Source organism: Rhincodon typus, chromosome 28, assembly GCF_021869965.1.
Source record: "Rhincodon typus isolate 14 chromosome 28, sRhiTyp1.1, whole genome shotgun sequence".
In the NCBI taxonomy this organism is placed as follows: Eukaryota; Metazoa; Chordata; class Chondrichthyes; order Orectolobiformes; family Rhincodontidae; genus Rhincodon; species Rhincodon typus.
Window position 1 is genome coordinate 4,077,580 of NC_063359.1, and position 27,133 is coordinate 4,104,712.

A 27,133-nucleotide genomic window follows, 5' to 3' on the forward strand; every position below is an offset into this window, starting at 1 on the left:
TAAAAAATTTAGTATTAAATGGGATTGGAAAATGGGATTAGAATAGGTAGATGTTTGACTTCTGCTGCAGATGTGATGGGCCAAAGGGTCTCTTTTCATGTTGTAAAAATTCAATAACTCTAGCCCACTATATGCTCCCATGTCAAGAATAAAAAATTACTAAAATTTCTTCTAGTACCCAATAACAATTCACAGAAATGGTTGCAACCTGCTGAAGGTATACACGATCTATTTCTACCTACTCGTAAGCTCTTGTGGAGCTCCTGCTGTCGCGCAGTTCGTGAAGCCTCTGGAATCTCCTTGTTTGCCCGGGCTTCCTCCAGTCGCTTCACAGCTCTAAAGATCACAAAACTGAGTCAAACATCACATCCAGCAAACACAATGCATTTTATGCAATCTCCTAGTAGAGTGATGTTGTTCAGTTTTATTTACTGACCAGTAAGATTATGTTAGCACTGTACACAGTGGATTAGACAGGCTGACCCAGTAAAATGGTGCTAACACTGAGCATTATTTTAGATGCACTGACCCAATAAAATGGTGCTAATGCTGTGCAGTGTTTTAGACACACTGACCCAGTAAAATGGTGCTAATGCTGAGCACTATTTTAGACACACTGACCCAGTAAAATGGTGCTAATGCTGTGCAGTATTTTAGACACACTGACCCAGTAAAATGGTGCTAATGCTGTGCAGTATTTTAGACACACTGACCCAGTAAAATGGGGTTAACACTTTACAGTGTATTAGACACATTCATTTCCATATTGCAGAATACATAATCTCACAACTATATAACCTCACACAAATACGATAGAAGTCATAATAAAATAAATGCAAATCAGCACTACATCCCGCTGTCACAATTAACTGGATCCTAACGCCGGTCACACTATCTGGTGAATTAATGAGATCCTGTTAAATTTGTTTAGTTTATGGGGTCTGTTTGCTGCAGGGAGGTGGGAAGGATTCTGTTGCCAGGGTAGCAGTGGGGTTGGCAACACTCCCAACTTCCCCATAAGGTTTGTCCAACAGAAATTCCACCATGAACAAAGATTGCTGAGGGATGACAGGCACCAAACTACAGAGAAACTTGTAGGTGCAATTCTTAGCAGACACTAGGTGTTACAGCTATGGTATCTGCCCCATTCCCTTGCCTATGTGATTTTCTTCACCATTCTCTGCGCTGACTTGCTGCAGTCTGCACACTATCGCTACCACTGTATACAGCATTAAAAACCTGTGCTTGATTTACAGGTACAACTCAAAGCCTCAACATTTCTAAGATTATTTAGTCTTACTGGTAAGTTCAATTTCCTTCAATACAGAGGCAAACTGAAATGTCCCGAAATGTTAATTCACAAATTGCCCAACTCTTGAGAACTCTCTTGAAAAACAAATTAGAGATCCTCAATATTCCTACCAGATCCTCAAGAGCAGCGGAGCCAGTGTGATGAAACTCACCTTGGCAGAGAAAAGCGGGCAATGTAGACACGAGCAGTCTTTAAGGTGCTGGGGCCCTCATGATACCAGGTTTGCTGATGCTGGGCATAAAGAAACATCAGATTAGTGTTAAAGGTTAGCCAAGTGGATCAGCTGTGATGTCCCACCTGGGGTCAGGGGTCATCACCTTTGCCAACTTCTCCAGTCATAGTCACTTACAAGCATTGCTAATAAACCACAAACAATTTTGCGTGGCACACCTCCTGTCGGCTTTTCTTTGCATCTTCTGTCTTCTCTGTTTTCTTCAAGGCGTCAGCACCCACCACAGACAGTATGTTACGTAACCTGGAAAATAATGCACAATTCAGGAGTCTGTGGGTAGACAACACACCTCAAACAGGATATCTATAAGATATCTCCTTCAACAGTCAACAACACTTCAACAAAGTTGCTGGAAAAGCTCAGCAGGTCTGGCAGCATCTGTGAAGAGAAGAATCAGAGTTAACGTTTTGGGTCTGGTGACCCTTCCTCAGAACTGACCCAAAACGTTAACTCTGATTTTTTTTCTTCACAGATGCTGCCATACCTGCTGAGCTTTGCCAGCAACTTTGTGTTTGTTCCTGATTTACAGCATCCGCAGTTCTTTCAGTTTTTAACACTTCAACCTTAGGATCAGACCCTTGTGGATGGGAACAAACAATCACAAGATAGGAAACCAAAGAAGAAAGCTCCGAATGAACTCAGAATTCTGACTGTGTCAACTGAAGAATTTGAGCATCACCTTAGATTTATGTAGCGATCACTATATGCATGAGTGCATTTGAGGGCAGCAGAGTGGTAGATGTGGAGAGGATGAGTAGGACAGAAAATTGGAGGAGAGGCAGGAGGATCCAGTGGACTGAGCAAGATGTCAGGACCAAAGACCAAAAATTCTGAAATCTATAATATAAACAAGTCAGTGATCACCACTAAAGAGAAAAGATGCGTGAATTTTAGATCTTATATTTCGCCCAGATTGCGTAAGAGGAGAGAGAGAACACGTTTTGTGTAAGAGGAAAGAGAACATGTTTCACTGCTTTTGGAGGAACCTAGATAAACTTTGCCTTTGATCAGATGATCAAATAAAAGATTCCCATTTGGAAATTATTTTTAAAAAATACAATTTTTTTTACTTTAAATTATGTGATTGTTTTCTTATTCAGATTTTAGACCAACAGCACCCTCTTGTGCTCAGAAATGGGACTCCAGTCCAAAGAAAGTAAACAAGGACATCAGCATCTGGGAAGTGGATGTGGTGCAATGACTGGTAGATTAGAGGAAAAAAGGCTCCAAAATGTTGTTTAGTCTGCATGCACATGTAGATATTTTTGATCAACCTGTTCAGAGATATGATAGCACACTCCTGGAGTAGGTGGGATGTGAACCCAGGCTCTCTAGTCTAGAGGTAGGGATACTACCCCTGGGCCACATGACCCTCTGCACTTGTACACATAAGGCTGCAAGAACATGGGTTGCCATGGGTCAAGGATGAGGGGGTTGCCAAAGATTTAAAGTTATTATAGAAGATTAGGGATTAGAGGGATGTGAGTAAATCTTTTACTCAGAGGTTGTGGTCTGGAACTCATTGTTTGAAAAGGTGGTACTAGCATAAGTCTCTACCACATTTTTAAACAATACTTATGTATTTGAAGTGTAGTAACTTGCAGGAAAATTGACCAAAATGGGATTAGGCTGGATCTCTTTTTTTGGACAGCACAGACATGGTGACTGCCTTCTACGTTCTAAACCATTCTACATTTCTACAGTAGGCAACCACTGAAAAAATTCTCTTTGGTTTTTTGCAAAGACAGCCTGCAATAATTCAGTCACTCCATGCCACTTCCCATGAAATTCTCTTTCTGATGTTACAAATGGAATTGAACCTTTAAATAGGTATTTATTGTAACAACTGGATGGGGTTTTCAACAGGCAAAATCCATAAAAGCAAGGAGATGGGAAATTAAAAGACAGCTTGCTTGAAAAACAAATAATTATAAATGTTTGGTTCCTGGATCAGCTTGCAATGAGTGGTCAAAAGCTCATCCAAAGGCAAAACATCAACAGAGATTCCAACTCATAGTCAAAGTGAGTCTTCACTACTCCAGTTTTATTTCCTAAGCAGAATAAAAATCCTTTCAAGGGCCTATACCACAATCATAATCTGTGCCCTTAATTTTGACCCAGTTTCAACCATTGCACTGTATTCCAGGTGATGGATATCATAATCCACAAAGCCAGGGAGCTGTAGTAATCAGACATCATGTTACTAATGAGGCCTAGGTACCACATCACAATACTGGGCAATATTCTTTAGAAGGTGTAATGGAAATGACAAGTCAGCCAATTTCAGGAGAATACGCATTAAAGCCAGGCCATTCATTGTCATAAGCAATGCCACCAGATCTCATCTCTCCTCATCGCCTAATGTTGCCAGATTATTCATCCTCTGAGCCAACTCCACCAGATCATCCATAAATCAGCAGGCTATCTTTCCTTACAGTGCAGAAGAACCATTTGGCCCATCATGTCTACATCGGTTCTAAAAATGAACAATTCAGAATGCCAAACCCCTGTCTACTTCCCATAACCCTGCACTCACTTCCTTTTCAGATTAACAGTCTAATTCTCTTCCAAATGTTTCAAGTGAACTTAACTCTACACTCCGTCAAACAGTGCATTCCGTCCCTTAGCCACTCTTGTGGGAAAAGGTTGTCTCTCATGTCATTTTTGCTTATTTTATCAATTACTTTGAATCTGTGGCCTCTAATTAGTCACACTCAAACCATCATTCCTTATAGTCAAGGGATGGCTTTGGAACAAATTTACTATTATGGATTTGGCGTTGGTTAACATTCCGAAAGTAGAGAATCAGAATAAGTAGCTGATTTTCCAGATAGCAGTCTGTTAGCAGTGGGATACAGCAAGAATCAGAGTTAGGACCACAGCTGTTCACGACCTATATAAATAATTTGGATAGAGAGATCAATACTACTTGCAAATTTGTTCATGACACAAAACTGCAAGTTGTGAGGAAGAAGCAAGGAGGCTTCAAGCAGACTTGGAGAGGTTAAGTGAATGGGCAAGACTATGGCACATGGAATACAATATAAATAAGGGTGAGGGCCAAATTATTGACTTTGATGGAAAAAAACAAAGAATATTTCTTAAATAGCAAGAGATTGGGAAGTGCAGGTGTCCGAGTAAACCTGGATGGCTGTGTTCGTGAGTTGCTAAAAGTGAGGATGCAAATACAGCAAGCAATTAAGGCAGCAAATGGAATGATGGTATTCATTGTGAGTGAATAGAGTCTTCTGGTGCAGTGGTAGCATCCCTACCTCAGGATTAGAAGGCCCAAGATCAAATCCCACCTGCTACAGATATTTGACACAACAAGCCTGAACTGGTTGATTATCAACTGATTGATTTTTTTTGTTTTATCCCAAGGGGATATGAATGCAGGAGACAACTTGCCACAATTGTATGGAACCTTGGTGAGACTGCACCTGGAGTATTGTGTATAGTTTTAGAATTCTTCTCTAAGAAAGGATATAATGACCATCTAAGCAAGTGCAATGGAAGTTGACCAGACCATTCATTGGGATAGAGTATTGTCTGTTGACGAGAGACTGAGGAAACTGCGTCTGTATTCGCTAGAGTTTAAAAGAGGAGGAGGTCATTTCATTGAAACTGACAACATTTTCACATGATGTAAGTAGATAACGTTTCCCTTACCTGGTGAGTCTAGAACCAGGGATATAGTCTCAGGATTAGAGGTGACCATTTAAAACTGATATGAAGAGGAATTTCTTCACTTCGACGGCGGTGAATCTTTTGGAAAGTTCCACTCCAGAGGGATGTGGAAGTTTAATCATTGAGCACATTCAAGAATGATGACATTAAGAGAAATGGAGATAGTGCAGGGAAGTGACGTCGAGGTAGATTACAAGCCCATGACATAACTAAATGAGTGAGCAGGCACAATGGGCTGAATGGCCCATTCCTGTTTTTATGTTCCTCAGACAACATCTCCAGACCACCCACGATTACTAAACTGCCCACTGTCGCAGACAAACCCACCAGACAATTCTTCATAGTCAACACCCTGATCACTGATCCTCATAGCCAAGGACACCACTGATACTTACAACCACCTTAGTAAATCAACACTCCTCAAAGCCCAAACACCACATGACATATAGTCAGTCAATTCCTATCACACCCATGACTGCTTTTGTTCATAGCCAAACACCACTAGAGATATTCGAACTTCACCTCTCTCGTCGTTCTGCTGGTCCTTCCCCAAAAAGAGTGATTGGCTCTCCAAGTGCTCGTAGACAGGCCTTCACTTCTGCGTCATCTGTCGAAACATTAATCTGCCGTGCTCGTTTTCTGCGTTCAAACTCTGCCAGTACCTCCGCTTGCCTCTCACTGACGTGCTCTTCGACCTCATAGAACTCATCTGGACAAGAGAGGATCAGAATTACACACAGCACTGACTCCTGGATACTCCTCCTCCCCGCACTAACTCTGATCGATGGAAACAGTTGTATTATATTGCAGAAAAAAGTCATTCAGCTCAAACCTGGTCCTGTTGGCATTTATACTCCTCATAAGCAGATGTCCTAATCCTACACGTCCAACCTGAACTAAGGTCTCTTTATCACCCTTTCCTTTCGACCACATTCAAATCATTCTTAAGTGACAAGCCAACATCTGTTTCAATCTAGTACTGCATTCCACATGCTCTCAATCTCCGTGAAAAGAGTTTATTGCAGTCCTAGTTTTATGTCTATATCCTCTTGTTCTAGCATATCATTCAGTATTTCCTCAGAGTTGGAAACATGCTCTGCTGTGAATCAGGTTGTGGGTTTAAGTCCCACTCTAAAGGCTAAACTAACATTGCACCACAATAGTAACAACTTTGTACAATCGCTGTAATTTGGCTACGGTGTTAAACTGAGGTCCCCATCTGCTTCAAATGTATATAAAAGATCCTACAGTTCTATTTAAGAAGAGCAGGCTGTTAATCGTATATTAATTATGTTTAGTCGGATGAGGATGGTAGGCATTAACAGCAGAATCACTTATGATCCAAAAAAATTAGACTGAAATCATAGCTGTTGGATTAGGAGCTGAACGCTTTAAATGTGTAATATTGTAAAGTAATGCTGATACAAGTGTGTAAAGATTGGCTCCAGTTCTACCTTTCACTAAGTGGTTTTCTGAAATATAACATGGCAGCAGAGCCTAAAGGTGAGAGGACAAAACTAAAAAAAAAAGTGGAAAACTAAAAGCAGAGTAGAAAACGGGGAAAAGGAAGTATAAATTGTCAGTGAGCAAATGTAAACTGGCAGGGTATGATACCGTCCAACGTTCCAGTCTATATGACCAGTAGTTAGTTCTTATAGAACAATAATCTGTTAAACATCAACAAGGCATGATCAGATTTTTTAAAAAATCAGATAGTCATTGCGTGGAAGTAAAGAACATGGACTGATTTGTACAAAAGATTGGTGAAATTCAACTTCAGGATTGCTGGGTCAGTACAAGAATTTAAACTGCTACGTTAGCCAAAGGTGCCTCTCAGATTCTCCTGCAGCTAGAGAACTAACCCTAAAAACCTTTTTAGATTTTTTTTTGGCCACGAGTGCAGTCAATTAATGATTTTTTTTTAATAGGGCTGTCTTTCTGAAATTTCACAAAAAGGCAGCAAATGCAGCAGGAAAAACATGGAAACTACACAAATTCTTGATGGCCTGAATGATGTCTTTAAGATGCAGTAGTTTTCACTGCGAACTGCTTTCGTGAAAATAGGTTGTGTTCAAATTAAAAGCAGATGCTAGAGTCTTTTGTTGCTATCTTTAATTAATCTCTTGAGTATCTTCATAATGCGTGTTGATGATTTCTTACTGGCGAATGAGAGATAGGATTTTGATTTAGTTTAAATTTGAGAAACTGGTCTGTGGGGCTTTCAAATAGATTGTGCTGTGAATATCTAAATTCAAGGTTTGTACATTCAGGGGTATCTTTTGTTGGGAATTAAAACTTTTAAATTTAAGATAAATGAAATATTCATTTTGAGAAGACTATAAACAAACCTAAAAGTAAATGCAAGGGAACTTGGGAGCCACTCTGACACAGACAGGCTCAGAATCTACCAAAGGCTGTAAAACAATTGTAACCAGGAGCAGACGACTATCGGAAACCAAGCAGGTTTTCCGATGTGGTATCATTGAGCAAGAATGCAGTGAGGCCCATCCTTGAGCTGGGACTCCACATTCAGGTGGTGTTGAAGGAAAATTGGAGGACTCGACTAGCCAAATCTACCCTATAATGTGGAAAGTTGCCTAGGTATGTCCTGTACACAAAAAGCAGCACAAATCCAATCTGGTCAAGTACCACACTATCAGTCTACTCAGTGAAGTTATGGATGATACCATCAACAGTGCTATCAAGCAGCACCTGCTCAGTGACGCCCAGTTTGGGTTCCGCCAGGGCCACTCAGCGCCTGACCTCATTAGTCTTGGTTCAAACATGGACAAAACAGCTGAATTCCAGAGGTGTTGTGAGAGTGACAGCCCTTAACATCAAGGCCACATTAGACAGACTGTGTGATTAAGGAGCCCTAGCAAAACTGCTATCAATGGGTATCAGGGGAAAACTCTCTGCTGGTTGCAGCCATACCTGACACATAGGAAGATGGTTGTGCTTGTTGGAGGTCAATCATCTCAGCTCAAGGACATCTCTGCAGGAGTTCCTCAGGTCCTTGGCCCAACCATTTTCAGTTGCTCTATCAATGACCTTCCCTCTATCAGAAGGGGGGGATGTTTGTTGATAATTGCACAATGTTCACCACCATTCACAACTTCTCAGATATTGAAGCAGTTCATGTTCAAATGCAACAAGACCTGGACAATATCCAGACTGGGCTGAAAAGTGGCAAGTAACATTTGCACCAAACAAGTTCTAGTCAATGACCATCTCCAACAAGCAAATCAATGGCATTAACATCACTGAATACCCCCTTATCAACATCCTGGGAGGGCTTACCATTGACCAGAAACTCAACTGGACTATCCATTTAAACATAGTGACTATATCAGCAGGTCAGAGGCTAGGAATACTGCAGCAAATAACTCACCTTCTGACTCCCCAAAGCCTGTCCACTATTTACAAGGCACAAGTATTTAATGGAATACTCCTCATTTGCTTGAATGTGTATAGCTCTACCATCCAGGACAAAGCAGCCTGCTTTACTGGCACCACATCCACAAACATCAATTCCCTCCACCACTCACACTCAGTAGCAGCAAGACGTACCATCTACAAGATGAAGTGCAGTAATTCATCAAGAGTCCTTAGACAGCATCTTCCAAATCCTCAACCACCACCTTCTGCAAGGGCAAAGGCAGCAAATACATGGAATACTACCACCTGCGAGTGTCCCTTCAAACCACTCACAATCCTGACTTGGAAAACATTTCGTCATTCCTTCAGTATTGCTGGGCCAAAATCCTGGAACTCCCTCTCCCCAGTGTCATTGTGGGTCTACCTCCAGCACATGGACTGTAGTGGTTCAAGGAGGCATCTCACCACCACCTTCTCAAGGGCAATTAGGATAGGCAATAAATTCTGGCTCAGTCAGCAACTCCACATCCCATAAATGGATTTTAAAAAAATGCTAGTGGAAGAACCCCAAGAAATCTTGCACCTTGGAGAGCAGTGGAAAACTAGAGAGGATCAAAGTTAATTCTTGACAGCTACAGCACATCTTGGTTTTGTCCCACAAAAGTAAAGACTCTTAAAATCCTATAAATTAAAGAACTTAAAGATCTTGAATCTTGTGGTACAGTAGCAGTGCCCCTATCTCTGCATTTGAGTTCAGGTCATCCTTGTCCTGAAGGTGTTTCATAACACATCGGAACAGGATGATTAAATTTAGAAGAGTAAGATCTTAAGAAACAAGGGGTGGCCTCTCAAGACAGTCCCACTATTCTATAATATCATTGCTAATCTGCTTTAATTCCTTTTTGTGTCAGTCCCTCATTGCCCTCAACTCCTTGATTTTTTAAACATCCATTTATCCCCTCTTTAAAAACAGTTTAGCCATTCTTGATAAGTAGACACCTTCATTGCAGGAATCAGTCTAGTGAACCTCTTTTGAACTGACTTCTTAGAATCTCTACAGTGTGGAAACAAGCCCTTCAGCCCAACAAGTCCACACTAACCCTCAGAGCATCCCACCCAGACCCATCCCCCTGTAACCCATCTAATCTACACATCCCTGAACACTATGGGCAATTTAGCATGGCCAATCCACCTAGCCTGCACATCTTTGAACTGTGGGAGGAAACAGGAGCACCCGGAGGAACCCACACAGATACGGGGAGAATGTGCAAACTCCACACAGACAGTCGCCCAAGGGTGGAATCGAACCCGGGTCCCTGGTGCTGTGAAGCAGCAGTGATAACCACTGAGCCACCGTGTCCCCCCCAAATGCAACTTCAATGCGAATATATCCTTTCTTAAACACAGGGTCCAAACTACTAACCAAAGTGCATGACCTCATATATTCCTCCACCGAACTCCATCTGTCAACTTCACTCACTATTTCCATATCCCCTTGCAGATTCCTATGCCGTCATCACTATGTGCCCTCCCACCTATTGCATGTTAAAATATTACCAGCTAAGTGTTTCCTTGTAAAGGTAAAAATATGGTATGTTCTATTATGATTTGAGTTTAAAACATAAGGGTTTATGAAATATCGTGTTCAATTTGTGATGCTCATTTTGTTCAATTTCTACAGTAGTAGTTGTTGCTTAAATCCTGATATCTTGAGGCATATGCCTAAATTATTAACTAAGAGTTCAAATTTCTTGAAGTTCCTCATCTGTACTGAAATTTAAGCAATTTGTTCAGATATTAAGCAAATTAGGCTTGGATAACATTATCTCTTAACTCAGATGTTACTTCCAGAACCAGTTATCTCTGCTCAACCATCAGAAAGTGCTGGTATTATACCTAACAATGAGGCAGAACACTACAACGCTTATTTGGTCAGATGGGTTGGTTGGGCCTTCAGACTTGACCAGATGCTGTTTTTGACATGTTGTAGTCAGGTCCTACAATGAAACATCCTGAAGATGAGAATGTTTTAAGGGGAAATGAAACATTTTAAAAAATTAACTCAGGTGAAATGCATACCTAAGTTCACATTCTCCATTCATGGGTGACCCAAAACACATGAAACTAGTCATTTTAGCAATGTTTCACTTGCTAGCTTTCCTGGAGGGTATTCCAGAGCAGATGACTTCTTAATATTTCTTAAGGGTAAGAAAAGAAAACATTTCCTTTCTGCTTGGGAGGCTAAGAAATTGAAAAGAATTGTTAAAAGGGTTGTTGGATGAGTTGTTCATTTTAAATCTAAGATAGATACATTTTTGTTAAGCAAAGGTAGTAAGGGATATGGGCCAAAGGCAGGTATATGGAGTTAAGTAACACAGATCAGACATGATCTCTCAGAACATGGAACAAGCTCAAGGGGCTGAATTGCCTATTCCTGTTCCTGTGTTTATAAAAGTACACTGGCTGCTTAAACACTGGTTCTTGTGGAGACTGTGGATATCGGATTCTATTTCTCAAATATTTTAAGCAAATGCTGTACAATGGGCCTACGGAAAATGGTATACCCAGAGAATGTTATGTAGACAATGGTTCACAATGGGATACAAAATGTGAGAGAGTGGTTCTGAACTGACCTTGCTGGCTTGAAACAAATGCTAGAGGCAAAAAAAAAGACTTCTAAACTTAAGTGGATGGATGTAAATCATCAACTGTTTCAGAAAAAGAAATGCATGTACAAAGAAATTGTTAAAATTGTCAAATCTTGTTGTCACATACGCAACTTCACACTGATAAGAGATCTATAAAATGCTCTCAATATTTGCTTTGAACAGCCTGAATATTTTCAATGCAATTTCTTTTGAAAATCTATTAATTGTACATTCATTATTTGCAGGTATTGGGCATTAACTGGGACTTCCTTGCATCCCCACTGAAGAGTCAACATAAGAGCATATTTCTACGGTATCCAGAACATCATTTAACCTTTACAAGATCAGACTATCGGGCCATCGTCATTAGCATTTGTGTGAACTTGCTGCACATAAATTTCTTAATTACAACTGTTGCCATTTCCAGAAGTGTTTCAAACGTTATAGACTTTCTGCAACTTTCGCATCCAAAATAAAGCCCAATTCATCTAAAACTGTTACTTATTGCTATTGTTCCCAACCACCTTTCTAAAATTCTCAGCAATCTTTCAGCAGCTCCACATTTTTTGACTCAATCAGATGGAGTAATTATTCAATGACACAGTTAAAGAAACTGAACCATCATCACTTACTGCTGGATATATTAATATGTCCAGCTTCTACCCCAGCTTTCACAGCATCTTTCCCCAGGTATCCTGCATCTCCTTTGGAAATCCTCTCTTTCTCCTTCTCTTCAAGGCTTCCATAGTAAATCCGAGATTTCTTAGGCAACGGAGCATCATCATCATCAGACATTCTTGTAATATGGGGTAGGAAACTGTGGGTGTAGAAAATGCATAAAATTAAACCGTTTTGACCAGAGGTAAGAGATGAGAAAGGCAGGCTGTTTGACTCTAGCTCTAATCTGCATGTACACACATCTGCATGCTTAAATTGGGGTGTTGCTCAAAGGAATTCTGGTTTTTTGATGCCTTAGGAAACAAGTTGGAACAGGAAGAACTGAATGAGTGTTGATTTCTAACCCAGGAGGAGATAGAATCTTTGGATCATGCTTTTGGAGCTTCAGAGGAACAAGCAGGAAACTAGGAGAATCAAAGACAACAGAAGCATCCATGGAATAAAATCAAGAAAGGCTCTGGCAGAAGAGAAAAAGGATCACAGAAAATTTGGAACTGTCTCCCCAAATCAAAAGCAATGCACCTTAGGATAATTTGAGCTATTGAATTAATAAGATCATTATTTTGTCAAAGTACCAAGAAAAGTTGAGCGAAGGTAGATTCTTGGAGTTGAGGTACAGATTAGCCACAACATGTCTGAATAGGTTGATTAAAAAATATCTAAATGAATAGTAAGTGCAATAGGGCTCAAAGGGTTGAATGATCTACTTCTATTCCTAACTAGAGATAACAAAAGTATCAGATGATCTCTTGCTCCTTACAGTGGAAGATGGAAGTGTTAAATTATCCGCTTCGGTCTGAGTGGCAAAGCTGAACATATTTCAAAAGTAAAAGATAAGCAGATGTTGACATTAAGGTGAACTTGAGGGTCATCATACCCATCTTACAAAAGATTAATTTGTAGGTATATGGTAGATATATTGCTTGGGTTTTAAATGTTATTTGAATATTGAAAGAGTAACATTTCCAAATTTTCCAATGATACCAAACTTGGAAATAGGACTAACGATAACAATGTTACCAACTGCACAGGGTAGCACAGTGGCTCAATGGTTGGCACTGTCTCTCAGTGCCAGGGTCCCGAGTTTGTGGAGTTTGCACGTTCTCCCCATGTCTACATGGGTTTCCTCCGGGTGTTCTGATTTCCTCCTACTCCAAAGATGTGTAGGGTGGGTGGGTGTGTGTTAAATTGCCCATAGTGTCAGGGATGTTCCGGTTAGGTGGGTTAGCCATGGGAGATGGGGGGAATACGGGAGGGATGCTTGGTGTGAACTCGTTGGGCCGAACGCTTGCACACGGTAGGAATTCTACGATCCTAACTGCCAGTCGGAGAACATAGGCCGGCAGATTGGGAATTTAACAAGCGATTCACTTTGGAAGAACTGTTTGGGAGAAGGAAATATATACTTAATAACCCAGTGCTAAAGAGCGCGCAGAGAGACGGGGAGGGGATGGGACTTGGTGCCAACGTGCACTAAACTCTTAAGGTGGCAGGATACACAGAGCGTGATTAACCAAGCACATGGGAGTCATGAGCTCCCTAAATAGAAATGTTGATGGAAAAAAGCAGGGGATTTACGCTGAAGTTGAATAAAGCTGTGGGCCATAAGTAGAGCATTGTGTGTGGTCTCTGGTACAATACAGCCTCCCCTCCCCCACTGGTGGCCGCAATGACCGACTTCACCCCACCTAACAATCCGCAGGCCCGGTTAAAGACAGGGAGGTGACGACGATGGCCAAGACCTAGCTTTAGGCTCTCTCCTGTCTCTATCTCTCTCTTTCCCCCGGCCTCAGCGCGGCCTCTTACCAGCTCCTGCACCGTCGTTAAGCCAACACCGACTGCGTCCGGGGCAAAGGGTTAGGAGGCGGCGCACAGGCTGCTGGGAGTTGTAGTCATTTCCACTCCATCGGCTCAGAAACTACATGTCCCAGTGTGCCATGCGGTGGTGACGCGAAGCGCGGCCTGTTCGGTCTGAACCCTCCAAGTTGGATGTGACTTCTAGCGGCAGAATGCTGCGGAGGAAGCCCACCCGGCTCGAACTGAAGCTGGACGATATCGAGGAGTTTGAGAGTATGAAGAAGGAGTTGGAGGTGAGTGTCAAGGTGGCAGGAGTTTGGCCAAGGCTGGCTCCAGGCTCGCTCCGCCAGAATCTCGGCGGGGCCTGGGCCTCGGCCTCACCCTCACCGTCCGCCCCCAGAGCCAGGCCCAGCATCGCCTGGACACGGCACCGACAAAAGGAAGTGGAAATCGCTTCGAGTTAGGCGGGAGGAGACCCGGTGAAGAGAGACCAAAACACACCACTCCCCACACCCACACACTTTATATCCTTCCTAGAGCGTTTACACCCTGGAACATTAAGCGTCCAGTCCTGTCCATCCCTGAGCCACGTCTCTGTAATTGCTATGATATCCCAGTCCCATGTTCCCGACCATGCCCTCAGTTCATCTGCCTTACCTGTTAGGCCTCTTGCATTGAAATAAATGCAGTTTAATTCATCAGTAATAGCTCGTTCTCTGCTTTGTTCCTGACTGTCTGACCTGCTCCTTTTCCCATCTGCACCAGTCTTGGGGACTGTCCTGTTTTCTCACTATCTCCCTGGGAAATCTGGCAAATCTCCCCACCAGTATATTAGACCCTTTCCAATTCAGGTGCAATCCATCCTTCTTATACAGGTCACTTGTATCCTAGAAGAGATTCCAGTGATCCAAAATTGTGGATCCTTCTCCCCATCACCAGCTCCTCAGCCATACATTCATCTGCTGTATCCTCCTATTCCTATCCTCACTAGCTCATGGCCCTGGAAGTAATCCAGATATTACTACCCTGAAGGACCTTTTTTTAAAATTCCTGCCTAACCTGTATAGAATGATTTAAAATTAGGGATATTGAAACTGCATTAGAGGTGCAGTGATATTTTGGAGGTCACAGAATTGGAGAAGATTACGAACGTCAGGAGGGTCCAGGCTGTGGAGGGATTTGAAAACAATAATGAAGATTTTCTATAATAAAGGTATTGATTAACTGGTAGTCTGTGTGGGTCAACTAGTACAAGAGGGATTGGTGCATGCTGCACATTAGAGTGCAGGCATCAGAGACTTCAATTACCTCAAGTTCAGTGTTTTAGAATGTGGGAGATCAGCCAGGAATGCATTGCAATAGTCATGTCTGAAGATAACAAGCATGGATAGGGTTTCAGCAGCAGAAGAGCTGAAGCAGTAATGGAGTCAGACAATTCAACAGAGATGGCAGTAAAAACAGAAGTTGCTGGAAAAGCTCAGCAGGTCTGGCAGCATCTGTGAGGAAGAATCAGTTAACATTTTGAGTCCAATGACCCTTCCTCAAAAATGGGAATACTCATTTCTCACTACGGTGTAGATAATGTGATTAAAGCTCACCCAGAGTTCAATGCTACCAGGTCACAAACGATCTTCTTCAGCCAAAAGCAGTTTCTGGGGAGGGGGAAAGAATTGATGGTGATGGAGCAGGGCTTTTATTAGGGATCAAAGACAGTGGCTCTAGTATCAAAGTTTAGTTGGAGTAAATTTCTTCCATTTAGTCTTGGGTGTCAGAGAAGCAAGCAGGCAAAGTCAAGACATTGGAGGGTTCAAGTAAGGTAGTAATGAGGTAGATGTGAAACTGATTGCCGAGGGACAGTGTACAGTGAGAAATAGAAGGGGGCCAAAGATAGATCTCTGGGGGACACCTGAGATCACTGTAGGAATGGAAATAAGTCATTGCCAATGGTTTCCCTGGCTATGATGCGATAAGAATGGGATCAGGCCAGTCTACTCCCATCCACTGGATGACAAGGGAGAGTAATTGGAGGAAGATGGCTACCATGTTGAAAGCCACAGCCAGGATGAAGAAAGATAGTTTACCTTTGATATGATCACAGAAGGTGTCATTTGTGACTTGAATAAGAGCCGTTGCAGTGTTGATTGGAAGGATTCAAGTTTTGGAAAAGATGGGCACAGATTTGAGATACCACAAACACTTTAAAGGATTTTGGAATGGGGGTGGTCAGAGATAGGGCAGCAGTTTGCAAGAAGGGGGAATTAAAGGTATTTTTTGATGAGGGAAATATGATGGCAGATTTGAAGGAGAGAGGAACAGAACCAGAGGAGATAAGAACCATTAGTAATTTTAGTTAATGTGTGAGCAAGGAAGGAAAGTTGGTGGTCAGTAATATAGTGGGAATAGGGCTGTGGGAGTACAAGATGGGTCTCATGAACAAGATGAACTCTGGTGGTGAGCAAAGAGAGGAGAGAAATTACAAAGGAATGAAATTTCGGCTGAGTGAAAGGGAAACCATAGATTCCACGATCACTCTTGGTAAATGTTCCTGCACCATTAGGCTCTTAATGAATATCTGGCTCATTTATTAAACTAATATGGCCTGCCTGCTTGTTGGTTCTAGTACATATTGTTGCAAAACAACTGTCCTGAACACACTCAAGAAATGTGTTGATTTTCTAACATGAGTTTATTTGCTTTGTCCAAGCTAGGTGAGTAAATTAAAGAAAAGGGGAGAAAGACGCAAGGGGGATATAGACAAGTTGTGAGTAGGCAAACATTTGACAGTTGGAATATAACGTGGGAAATTGTGAGGCTACATGCTTGGGCAGGAAGAAAAGAATACTATTTGAATGACAATAGACTGCAAAAAGCTGCAGCACAGAGGGTTTTAGGAGTCCTCATGCATGAATCATAAAAAACTTATCAAGTACAGCTATTAATAGTGAACGCATATGGAATGTTAGCCTTTATTTCAGGGGGAATGAAATATAGAGAGGACTTGCTAAAACTATATAAGCACTAGTCAGACCACACCTAGAATACTGTGGAACAGTTTTAGTCCCCTTATCTAAGGAAAGATATACTGGCATTGGAGACAGTCCTAAGGAGGTTCACTCGGTTGATTCTGGGTATGGAAGGATGTTCTTCTGGAAAGATGTTGAGTATGTTGAGCCTGTACTCATTTGATTTTAGGAGAATGGAAGGTGACCGTATTATAACATACAAGATTCTTGGCGGGGCTTGAGAGTGTAGATGTGGAGAGCATGTCTCCCCATAGGGGAGAATCTAGGACAAGTGAGCATAATTTCAGAATAAGGGGTCACCCATTTAAGGCAGGTGAGGATTCAGCTGATCTTTCAATTTTTACGAATGATTTGTGCTGTGAATTTCAATGATCGTACTATATTCGATTTTACACAATGTCCCCTAGTAATTGACCCTCCACCCTGTAAACAACCCTTATACTTTCCGCTCTATCCATGCCATTCACAATCTTATAAACTTCTCTATCAGGTCGCGCCTCAACCTCCTGCATTTTAGTGAAAACAAACCCAGTCTATCCAACCTTTCTTCATAGCTAAAATCCCCATACCAGGCAACATCCTGGTAAGCCTTTTCTGTACCCTCTCCAAAGCATCCACATCCTTCTGGTGGTGTGGTGACCAGAACTGTATGCGATATTCCAAATGTGGCCTAACTGAAGTTCTATAAGGCTGCAGCATAACTTGTCTATTCTTATACTCAGTGCCCCTTCTAATGAAGGCAAGCATCCCATAGGCCTTTTTTACTACCGTATCTACCTGTGCTGCCACCTTCAGTGATCTGTGGACCTGCACACCCAGATGTCTCTGCATAACAATACTCCTAAGGGTTCTGCCATTCACTGTTTAATTTCCACCTGTACTTGACCTTCCAAATTCATTGCCTCACACTTGTCTGGATTAAACTCCATCTGCTATTTTTCTGCCCATGCCTCCAACTGATCTATATCATGCTGTATCCTTTGACAATCCTCCTCACTATCTGTAACTCCACCAATCTTCGTATCATCTCCAGACTTACTAATAAGACTAGCTACGTTTTCCTCCAAATCATTTATGTAATCACAAACAGCAGAGGTCCCAGCACTGATCCCTGTGGAACACCACCACTCACAGCCCTCCATTTCGAAAAACATCCTTCCACCACTACCCTCTGTCTCCCATCTTGCCAGCTTATCCCTGATACCATGTGACTTCACTTTTTGCACCAGTCAGCCATGAGTGACCTTGTCAAAGGCCTTACTGAAGTCCAGGTAGACAACATCAACTGCTTTTCCCTCATTAAACATCTTCGCAAGCTCCTCAAAAAAACTCAATCAAGTTAGTGACACACGACTTCCTCCACACAAAACCATGCTGTTTATCACTAATCAGTCCATTTGCTTCTAAATGTGTATAGGTCTTCTCCCTGAGAATCTTTTCCAATAATTTCCCTACTGCTGACGTGAGGCTCACAAGCCTGTAATTTCCAGGATTATCCCTGTTACCCTTTTTAAACAATGGGACATTAGCTATTGTCTGGGACCTCACCTGTGGCCAAAGAGGACACAAAGATGTCTGTTCAATGCTCCAGCAATTTGTTCTCTTGGAACAACCTTCTTTTGAAAGTTCTTGTCTCATACCATTAAACTTTGCCTTAACTCCTAGAAATCAGATCAACAATGATCTCATTGAATAGTGGAGCAGACTTGATGGGCTGAATGGCTAACTTCTGCTCCTGTGTTTACAGTTTAAATGCTTACTGTCCCCATAATTACTAAATCCACTATAGCTGGAACATTGCACTGCCCTGCATCCTGTCATGGGAATGTTTGAGCTCTGTAGAGGTTTTACCAGTTTTTGCTGTGTGGCAGTCCTGAACCTTTTGGTGAGACCTCAGGTTGTTGCCCCTCTGGCTCCAATGTGTCTAATTTCCACCTGAGGTGTTTTAAGAGCTGTGGGCACACCTGGTAAATCCTCAATGTGGTCTGGTCTTTCTGCAGAATCGGAAGAAACAGCAGCGTGAGGAAGGAGTCATGGTGAGCTCCAGTGATGTGGACAGTGCAAATGGAGCACGAGATGATGCCAAGGTCAGAGAGAAGATAAATGAGCGAATTGGTTACCGACCCAATCCTCACATCAACAAACCCTTCTCTCTGTTTGGGAACCTCCACTGATGGCCTATTGACAGCAACACGTATGGAGTGTACAAGTTCACCAGGCTGCGAAATATGACCTGAATATTTTGAAGATTGTTAATTCAAAGACGTGTTGCTCTTGGCAAAATTGGTGCCCAGCTGACTCTCCTGCTAAGGACAGTGCCAAATGCAAGATAAAATGGTGTGAAAATCACTGACCTAGCCATGCGCTCTGTAAATATTTCCACAAGTGTCTTATAAAGAGGTAATGAGCTGATCCTTCGTTTTTTAGGAATGACTTATGTTGTGAATTCCAATGATCACACTATATTGGATTTTACTCAGTGGATTATTTTAAGATAATAAACATGCCTATTATTTTTCCAGTTGAAATGATTTGTGGTAATAGAGTAAAAGGGATTGATTAGTTTAGATTTTCTGATCAGCATTACTTTCATAGATAGAATACTGTCAGCATTAAAATAGCAGCAATCAGAAAATTCTGGGTTTGTTGTTCCCTCACATCTCCATTCAGCACAGTCTATGGATGAGATGGTTAGGGCTGCAAATAATGACACACCTCTCTTGAATGCAGATGAAAGTCGGGACCATTTTCCCCATCAATCACACCCAGAGATCTCATTGTTGGAAATGGCTGGTATTGATTTCATACGTATCAGTTGTAACTGTTCTCTATTCATCATACTTTACTGGAGAAATCCCCTGCTTTGGCCAGGTTTTGCTGCAGTTTTGGCCACAAGTTCTGCTAACAGCAGTTTAGGGACATGAAAGCAGAGTTAGCTGTTTAGCTGCTCCACCATTCAACTATTTCCCAGCACTATTTTCATATTCCTTGCCTTTAACTAGGAATCTATTGCTGTCTGTAAAACAGACCCTGTTATTAAACTTTATTTGCTTTGCTGTTTACTATAATTCCCTCCCCTACCCCCATTGGCTTACATCGGGGTAACAGTAGACAATCTGGAATATTAGCTGCTGGATGATCAGGTTCAGAGCTTTGCCTGTAATATTGAAGTGTTGTACGCAGGTGTAGAAGACTCATTTAATTGTGTCAAAACCAAATGCATGGAAACTGTGCTATTCTCCATTGGGTCAGACAATTAATCAATCAGCACCAGCTACTTTATGATGAGGTTTGGTTTATCCAGTCTCTTTTAAGTTTTAAATATTATCCTGCATTTTGCTTACAGATGACATAATGTCAACAAGACACACTGCAGAACTTGCCAAGGCTACTTTAGCAGAATGTCTGAAATCTGTGACCTCCGCTAAGATGGAAGAGGGCAGCAGGTGCATGGAAACACTACCATCTCCACGTTTTGTTCCACATTGCACACCACTCCAAACTGGATATTATTACCACATCTAAATTGTCTTGACCAATAGCAGAAAAAAGAATGCTGGGGAAACTCAGCAGGTCTGGTAGCATCAATGGACAGAAAAAAAGGTTGTGGAGAATCCAATATGATTCTTCTTCAGAACTGAAGGGAGTAAAATTGACAGTGCTTTCACTGTCCTTATGCAAATTTTTTATTCTGGATTGTATTAACTGAATTCAAATTTCATTGTATGCCACATGGGATTCAAACCCATGTAATCTGGGCTTCTGGTATACTGGTCTAGTGACAATACCTCCATAATAGGTCTCCCTGTTGGTAATCTCACATCTGGCCACAGTGTCTGTGAACTTTTCCAACATAAATTCCAATGGTCATCTTTCTGTTGTAAATTTGTTATAGTAATTACTTTCTGCTGCTAGTAAATGCACTAAAGCATTTTCATTGGCAAGAGGATGTAATTAGATTATGACCGGTTTAAATAGGCAGCCTCCATTAAAAGAGACACATGCACAAGCAGGTTGTTTCACTTTAAAATTAGAGCTGGGGCTGTTATGATGATAGTGTCCCTACCTCTGAAGCAGAGGTCTGAGTTCAAATACTACCTGCTCCAGAGATGTGTAATGATATTTCTGTACAAGTTGATTGATTTTAAAAGAAATTAAAATGAGCACTGTTCAATTAGGTACATGACTGTACCAGAGCTGGATGGATCCAACCTAATTGGTCTTAATCCTTTTCGTAGGTCTATCCAATAATATTTGGATTATAGAGGCAGGTTACATTCAGCAAACAGGAATGGAATAAGATTGAATTCCTATTATTCATGTAACCAGTCAGCAATTTGGTATAACTTCAAAAATAACTTTAACAGAGACAGGGATATGTGTAACACAGCTGCACTTGAGTTTTTTTTTTAAAATGAGCTGTTGGACTTTCTGCTCAAATTTTTGAAGTTAATTTGTAGGATGTGAGCATTGTTGGCTGGTCATTGCCTATCCCTAGTTGTGTTGAGGTGGTGGTGGTGGTGAGCTGCTTTCTTGAACTGCTGCAGTCCATGTGCTGTAGTAGACCCACAGTGCTATTGGGGGTGCCAGGATTTGGACTAGTTACAAAGCACAAAATGGGGTCTCCTCTCAGTAAGACTGTGTTTCAATGCCCTCAAGATCACTAAAGCCACAGGAACAAAGAAACAATTCCAGCAATTCCAAATATGGTTGTAAACTGATTAGGTCAAAGTATTTGTGAGCAGACAAATTAAAAGATATTAAGTGGCTTGGAGGGAAACTCTGGTAGTGGTGGTGTTCCCTTGTATCTGTTGTTCTTGTCCTAGGTGGAATTGATCACAAGTTTGGAAGGTGCTGAGAAGCCTTAATGAATCTCTAGAGTGCACTGTCTAGTAAAAAGAGTGGGTACCATCTCAGTGTTGGTGGTAGAGGAAGGAATTGTTTGTACAAGTGGTTCACCAGAGCGTACCAGGAATAAACCACAGTTTGAAAAGGAGTAATGAGCAAACTGATCAGGTTTCAAATCCCTTAGTTGAAGCAAAATGATAAACTGTTTTGCATGTATCTGCAGCATTTTATTTATAGCACTTGCTCTTTGAAGACACATTTATATTACTTATTGATGCTTGTATTTGAAGAGAACATTCTTCATTGCTCAGATCTTACAGCTGCCAAGATGGTTTGTCAACACAAGAAATAACACAGTTTAAAAGACAAACTAATAGTTTATTGGAAATAAGCATGATAATATATTATTTTTCCAGTACAGAAAATTGCATTGTACAATCTCAAGAATTGTTTCTGACAGCTCACCAGTAAGATAACATTGCAACACTGAGGTGCTGGAGTGGGAGGAAAATCATCAACATGTTTGAGAACGGAGAAATCAAATTATAAGACAAAGGCTTAACAATGGGTGACCATTACTCATGTTTTCAGGAGAGAACCAAAGGCACTGAATTTCAAATACAAGCTGAGTAAAGATTTACCAAATTTTAAAGGGTGATTAAAAAAAAAACACCTCGTACAAGATTGACAACCAAAGAATTACAATATTTTCCCCGTCATATCCTTTTATTATCTATATTCAATGTGAAATGTGTGACTGCCATTTATTTCAGAAGGAGAATACACTCTTAAGTCACATTTTGACGATCAACTGTATTAATAGCAGTTCTGGGAGCACAAATGTGAAAATAGCAGCACAAACTAGCAAGAGCACTTGTCAACTCCTGCTCCAACATTAAATGCATAAAAGCCAAACTTACACAGCTCCAGTCCGAGCCAAGTTTTAGTTTAAAAATACCATTGGTTCTTTCTGCTCAGCTTGAGTTTTAAAATCTGAAATGGAATGCTTTCAGTGGCAATATTTTAAGAGTACCAGAGGAGAGGAACATTGTGTGCGCACTTAAATGCAGGACACCTTGCCATTCATTGTTGGTTAGTCCAAATGACACTTTACGGTGTCATGGATCGTGGCTATAGTACAAACGTGGATGACCATGTTCGTTGACACTGCTATATGAGCTAATGAATTGGAAGCAATGAGGACTCAGGACTCAATAACAAACCTGTTTCACATAAGCAAATACAGGTAGTCCAAAATTAAAAACAGAAAATGCTGGAAATACAATGGATCAGCCAGGGAGAAAGAAACAGCATCTAGGTTAGTGATCTCGTCAGTTTTGAGTATTTCCTGCATTTTGTGTTTTATTTTTATTTTACAGCAGAATCTCTTTAAACAGTTCCTATCTGTTACAGCAACCAGAATCTGTACAAACTAGAGAAAAAAAACTTGACTGAAAATCCCAATAAAAGCAGGAGTCCAGGAGAAAGTAGTTAGTGGAGGATAGTCTCAACGCAAAGTACATCTCATCTGCAGGCTTGGTTCATATGGTCAGGTCGTGTAGTGACACTCTATGCAGCTAATATGAAAAAGTTACTTTCTGCAAGATGAGGAATTCCAAACACAGCCCTCAAAATAATTTTTTAATTAACCAACTGCTGCTCAAAGGTTTGTGTCATTCCCACCCCAATGGCCCCATTAGCAAGCTTTAAGTATACACCTAACTGGTACCATTTTACAAAAAGGCTCTCACTTTACAGAGAGTATAATAGTGTTACTTAGCGGTGCCTCTGGAAACTCTGTCCTGGGGCTATCACTAGACAAAAATATTGAAACAATTTAATGCTGATCAGATTAAAGTTGTAACTCAGGTATTAAACAGTAGCACCACCTCATAATTCCTTCTGTTAATCATGATTTAACATCAATTTTGTTGGGGAAATACAAGCAAGACTAAAAGAACATGACAGAGGATAAGTACTGCCAAGATTGGTGGGGAATCAACACAACATTAGTGAACAAAATTAAAACCAATGAGGTGAGACTTCGGTGTGGGACGTGACCCTTCCAGACAACATCCCAAATCTCATGGGCTGCTAGAAGTCCAAAAAACAGCATGGTCACACAACAGAGAGCTGCATCTCCATTGACTGTGTCAAGTACAGTGCAAACTTCAGAAAATGCAAGTGTTTATTTCAAAACACTGAAGATCTTCTAAGGTGTCATGCTTTGATGGACTTGGTGACAACAAGACACCAGAGATCCAAAATTTTTGGAATAATCAGGGTAGTCAGTCTAGAATCTTCAAATTCTTTAGATTCTTACTATGTTTTTTTCTTATGCCAGGTTTTATAACTGTCTAGTGACACAGTGGATAAATGCATTATCTACGATCTTACTCAACCATGTGGTCACTGATCTCAGTTGGGTGAGAGTAATGTACTGCATCCACAATTGTTGGATCAAGAATGGGTGGGATTATGGAAATAAGCCAAGCAGCTCACTATCTTAAGGGAAAGTACATGTACATAGACGTTAGATGCAAATAATATTCAGCCTGAACTATAATGATCCCCTTACTGGAGCAACCTATAAACTCAATTGCAAAGGCTACTTGAGTAGAGGCAACCAGCCAACACTTGTGGAATCTCAGTACATCAAATGACTTGGAACAGGCTAAACACTCATTGCCATCTTGACAGAACAGCAGGTTTCTGCAAAATGACAATCTAAATTAGGCCAAATGGTCTCCACATTCACACATTGCTTTGTGATCCTTGAATGCCAGCCAAAGAAGAGGGAACTAATCAAGTTGATCTTAGAGACCTTCACAGCTGCCACTGAAACTTATCAAGTAGAATTAAGGACCTGATTGAACTCATTTCCTTGCCCACTCCCCCGGCTCTCCTCGACTAAACACGGCAAAAAAGAACATTCGAATTAATATAATTGGCAAAACCTAAAGTTCCCTCACAATTTCTGAGCTGCTCTGGATTACAATCACCAGTTGATTAAAATTGATCAAATTTCTAAAAATAGATTCCGGAGGACCAGTCCATTCATTCCTATTGGTCCTGAGCAAGTTTGTTCCATTCATATGTATCTGTGCAGGCCCAGCAGCACCCAAAAAAACCATGAAAGGAGTCTCTCCCCAGTCCTCCAATGAATACAAGTACAAATACTCTGCTAACCAATAGTGAGGAAAATTCCTACCATAAACACCAGGTAACAGCATATATCTACCTGGAATCAATACATAATTTTCTTATTAAATTACAATTCCATCAGCACAAATAAAAAACATTATGAATCAAGGATCCAAGCATCAATTTTGAGAACCAGGAGATTGAACAATAGGATGGGGTTGTGGGCAGGAAAGCAAATTGCAGACAATACAGATGCATTTCTGTATTCAGACTTTTTTTTTTAAAAAAGTGAACAATTACATTTAAAAAATCAAATATTCTTGATGTGAACCAAACAAATACAATTTCTTGCCATTAACATTATGTATGCTACTGAGTATTTTATTAAGGGAGAGGAGGTCTTTTTGTTTGAAAAAAGAACTACTTATGAAGTGATCATCATTAAGTCTTGGTCCTGATAGTATTCAGCTTTGTATAACACATTTGAAAATTCTATTTTTTAAAAAATTTTAATCCTTGCAAAACAAAAATTGCTTCACTATTCACTTATACTGACAGGAGAAAATCACAGAGTGACTTCATATCCTCACTTAATTATGTCATTTCTGTCTACAAACTGATATGCCATATCAGTGTAGAAAGATATGGTTTTGGCCATAACTATTGCTCACTTTAACTGTGGGAACTATGGGAAACTACAATTAAAACAGAAATTCATTTAGCTAGCTTGAAGTGACTAGAGTTTTACATAATTCCATCTGAGCGAAGATGACATTGTAAAGATTTCATGAACAACTCCAGGTAAAGCAATGGCTCATCGTTTAGGATTCTTAGCACACTTCATTATACATGAAGTCCGAAGTGGCCGCTCCAGCACCATTACCCAAGATCATGCCTCAGGTTTCTGAAAAAAGTGTAAACCTGCTCTTTGGCAGCAATTAAGGCGTGAAGCTCAAAAGAAAACGATTTGAGCAGCGATCCTTCAACTGGAGTCTGAACAGAGTAATGTGTATATGTATAGGGGGTGCCAGCATTTATTTGGCCCCGTCTGTGTGTGTCCGTCTGTGTCCATGTATGTGTCCGTCTGTCTGCGTGTGTCCCCGATGTCTGTGGATCCCCGGTGTCTGTCTGTATTTTTAAACTGGCTGAATGGTCATTTCCCGCTTGGCAGATCATAGTGCTGGGGAGTGCAATTTGCTCACTGCTGTCGTTAATGGCAGTGTTCAGTGATGTCCACCACCACTGCTTTCTTCCAGCTGAAGAGGAAGTATCCAGCACCTGCACCCAGTGCCACAGCAATGCAGAGGTAACCGTTGTAGGTCATAAAGATCAACATGAGGAAGTAGCTGATGACCACTTGTATGATGTGAAGTAAAGTCTGGATGAGGTGGGGCACACTGAACATCTGCTGGCTGCAAACAAAGGGATCAGTCAGTGAAAAACTCCAGCTCTTTAGGGTCAAATGAACAAGTGATACAGTTTTATGAGCACCCTATTCAATTGCTGCTTCCACCCTATTCAATGTTGCTTTTCCCCACCTCAGTTGTTCAGTCAATGTGAAGTTAGGGTTAGAACGGACGAGAAAGTAATTCACATAAAAATGCAATATGCCATCTGTGGTATATTTAATGATGGCCAGTTTTTCCTGCATCAAAGTCTGACCACTGTTCACCAAATCCAAAATTGAAGCCCAAACTGGGGTGCCTCCCTGTAGAAGGTAATTAGCCACATTTCCCAATAATATTTTGCTTTAAATTATAGCCAAAAGTAGAAAAGAGGTGCAAAAAGGTGCACAGACAGGGTTGACGGTCAGAATCTTTTTCCTAGAGTTGAAAATGTCTAAAACTAAGGGGTATGCATTTAAGGTGCGAGGGGAAAGTTTTTTTTAAACACAAAGAGTGGTAGGGAGACTGGAACATGCTGCCAGGGGTGGTGGAGGCAGACACAATAAGGGTGTCTAAGGGAGTTTTAGATAAGGACATGAATATGCAAGGCATGGTGGGATATGGACCAAGGGCAGGTAGAAGAGATTAGTTTAATTTGGCATCACGTTCAGCACACCATCATGGGCCAAAGGGCCCGCTCCTGTGCTGTACAGTTCTATGTTCCATGTTCTGGAAGCAATTTACACTAACAGTATTGCTCAATAGTTACCGCCCTTTGGTGTCTTCCCCATCCCTCCACTGAAGATATTCACCCAAACCTGAACAACCTTCAACTGAAATGAGCCACTCCTCAATATCTCAGCACAGGCCTGTCCACAATTGATAGGAGGACATGCAGTTTCCAGAAACTGCAACTGAGCAACCAGAGTTGATGGCGGTGTGTTGTGGGAGATGCAAAGCTAAGGCTAATTGTAGTACCAATCTTCCCATCCCTGAAATAG

General features: G+C 41.2%; 3 protein-coding genes across 8 annotated transcripts in view; 1 reads left to right on the forward strand and 2 right to left on the reverse strand.

Annotated features, from left to right (window-relative positions):
- prpf4 (PRP4 pre-mRNA processing factor 4 homolog (yeast)) overlaps nt 1–13,807 on the reverse strand; it is a 45,225-nt gene extending 31,418 nt beyond the window's left edge. For 2 of the 4 annotated variants that reach the window (XM_048613443.1, XM_048613445.1), the window contains exons 1-6: nt 13,742–13,807; nt 11,890–12,074; nt 5,754–5,940; nt 1,703–1,787; nt 1,464–1,543; nt 243–336 (exon numbers count right to left, since the gene is read on the reverse strand). In XM_048613443.1, the coding sequence (XP_048469400.1) occupies nt 243–336; nt 1,464–1,543; nt 1,703–1,787; nt 5,754–5,940; nt 11,890–12,052 (609 nt within the window). In that variant the 5' untranslated portion in view covers nt 12,053–12,074; nt 13,742–13,807. Of the gene's footprint in view, nt 1–242; nt 337–1,463; nt 1,544–1,661; nt 1,788–5,753; nt 5,941–11,889; nt 12,075–13,623; nt 13,697–13,741 lie in introns of those variants that run through there. The other 2 variants (XM_048613444.1, XM_048613446.1) reach the window with 2 other exon arrangements.
- Nucleotides 13,808–13,850: 43 nt separating this feature from the next.
- Nucleotides 13,851–23,480, forward strand: cdc26 (cell division cycle 26 homolog). Of its 2 annotated transcripts, XR_007265038.1 has the most exons (3): nt 13,851–14,025; nt 18,756–19,155; nt 20,102–23,480. XR_007265038.1 is itself a non-coding variant. In XM_020521488.2 (2 exons), exons 1-2 carry the CDS (start codon nt 13,945–13,947, stop codon nt 18,927–18,929), a joined length of 255 nt encoding a protein of 84 aa, XP_020377077.1. In that variant the 5' UTR covers nt 13,851–13,944; the 3' UTR covers nt 18,930–19,283. The 2 variants fall into 2 exon arrangements, 1 of the variants encoding a protein (XP_020377077.1); XM_020521488.2 differs by lacking the exon at nt 20,102–23,480 and having other exon boundaries at nt 18,756–19,283.
- The window catches only part of slc31a1 (solute carrier family 31 member 1), a 55,442-nt gene continuing 50,269 nt past the window's right edge, over nt 21,961–27,133 (reverse strand). For both annotated transcript variants that reach the window (XM_048613448.1, XM_048613447.1), the window contains one exon: nt 21,961–26,159. In XM_048613448.1, the coding sequence (XP_048469405.1) occupies nt 25,958–26,159 (202 nt within the window). In that variant the 3' untranslated portion in view covers nt 21,961–25,957. The remainder of the gene's footprint in view (nt 26,160–27,133) is intronic.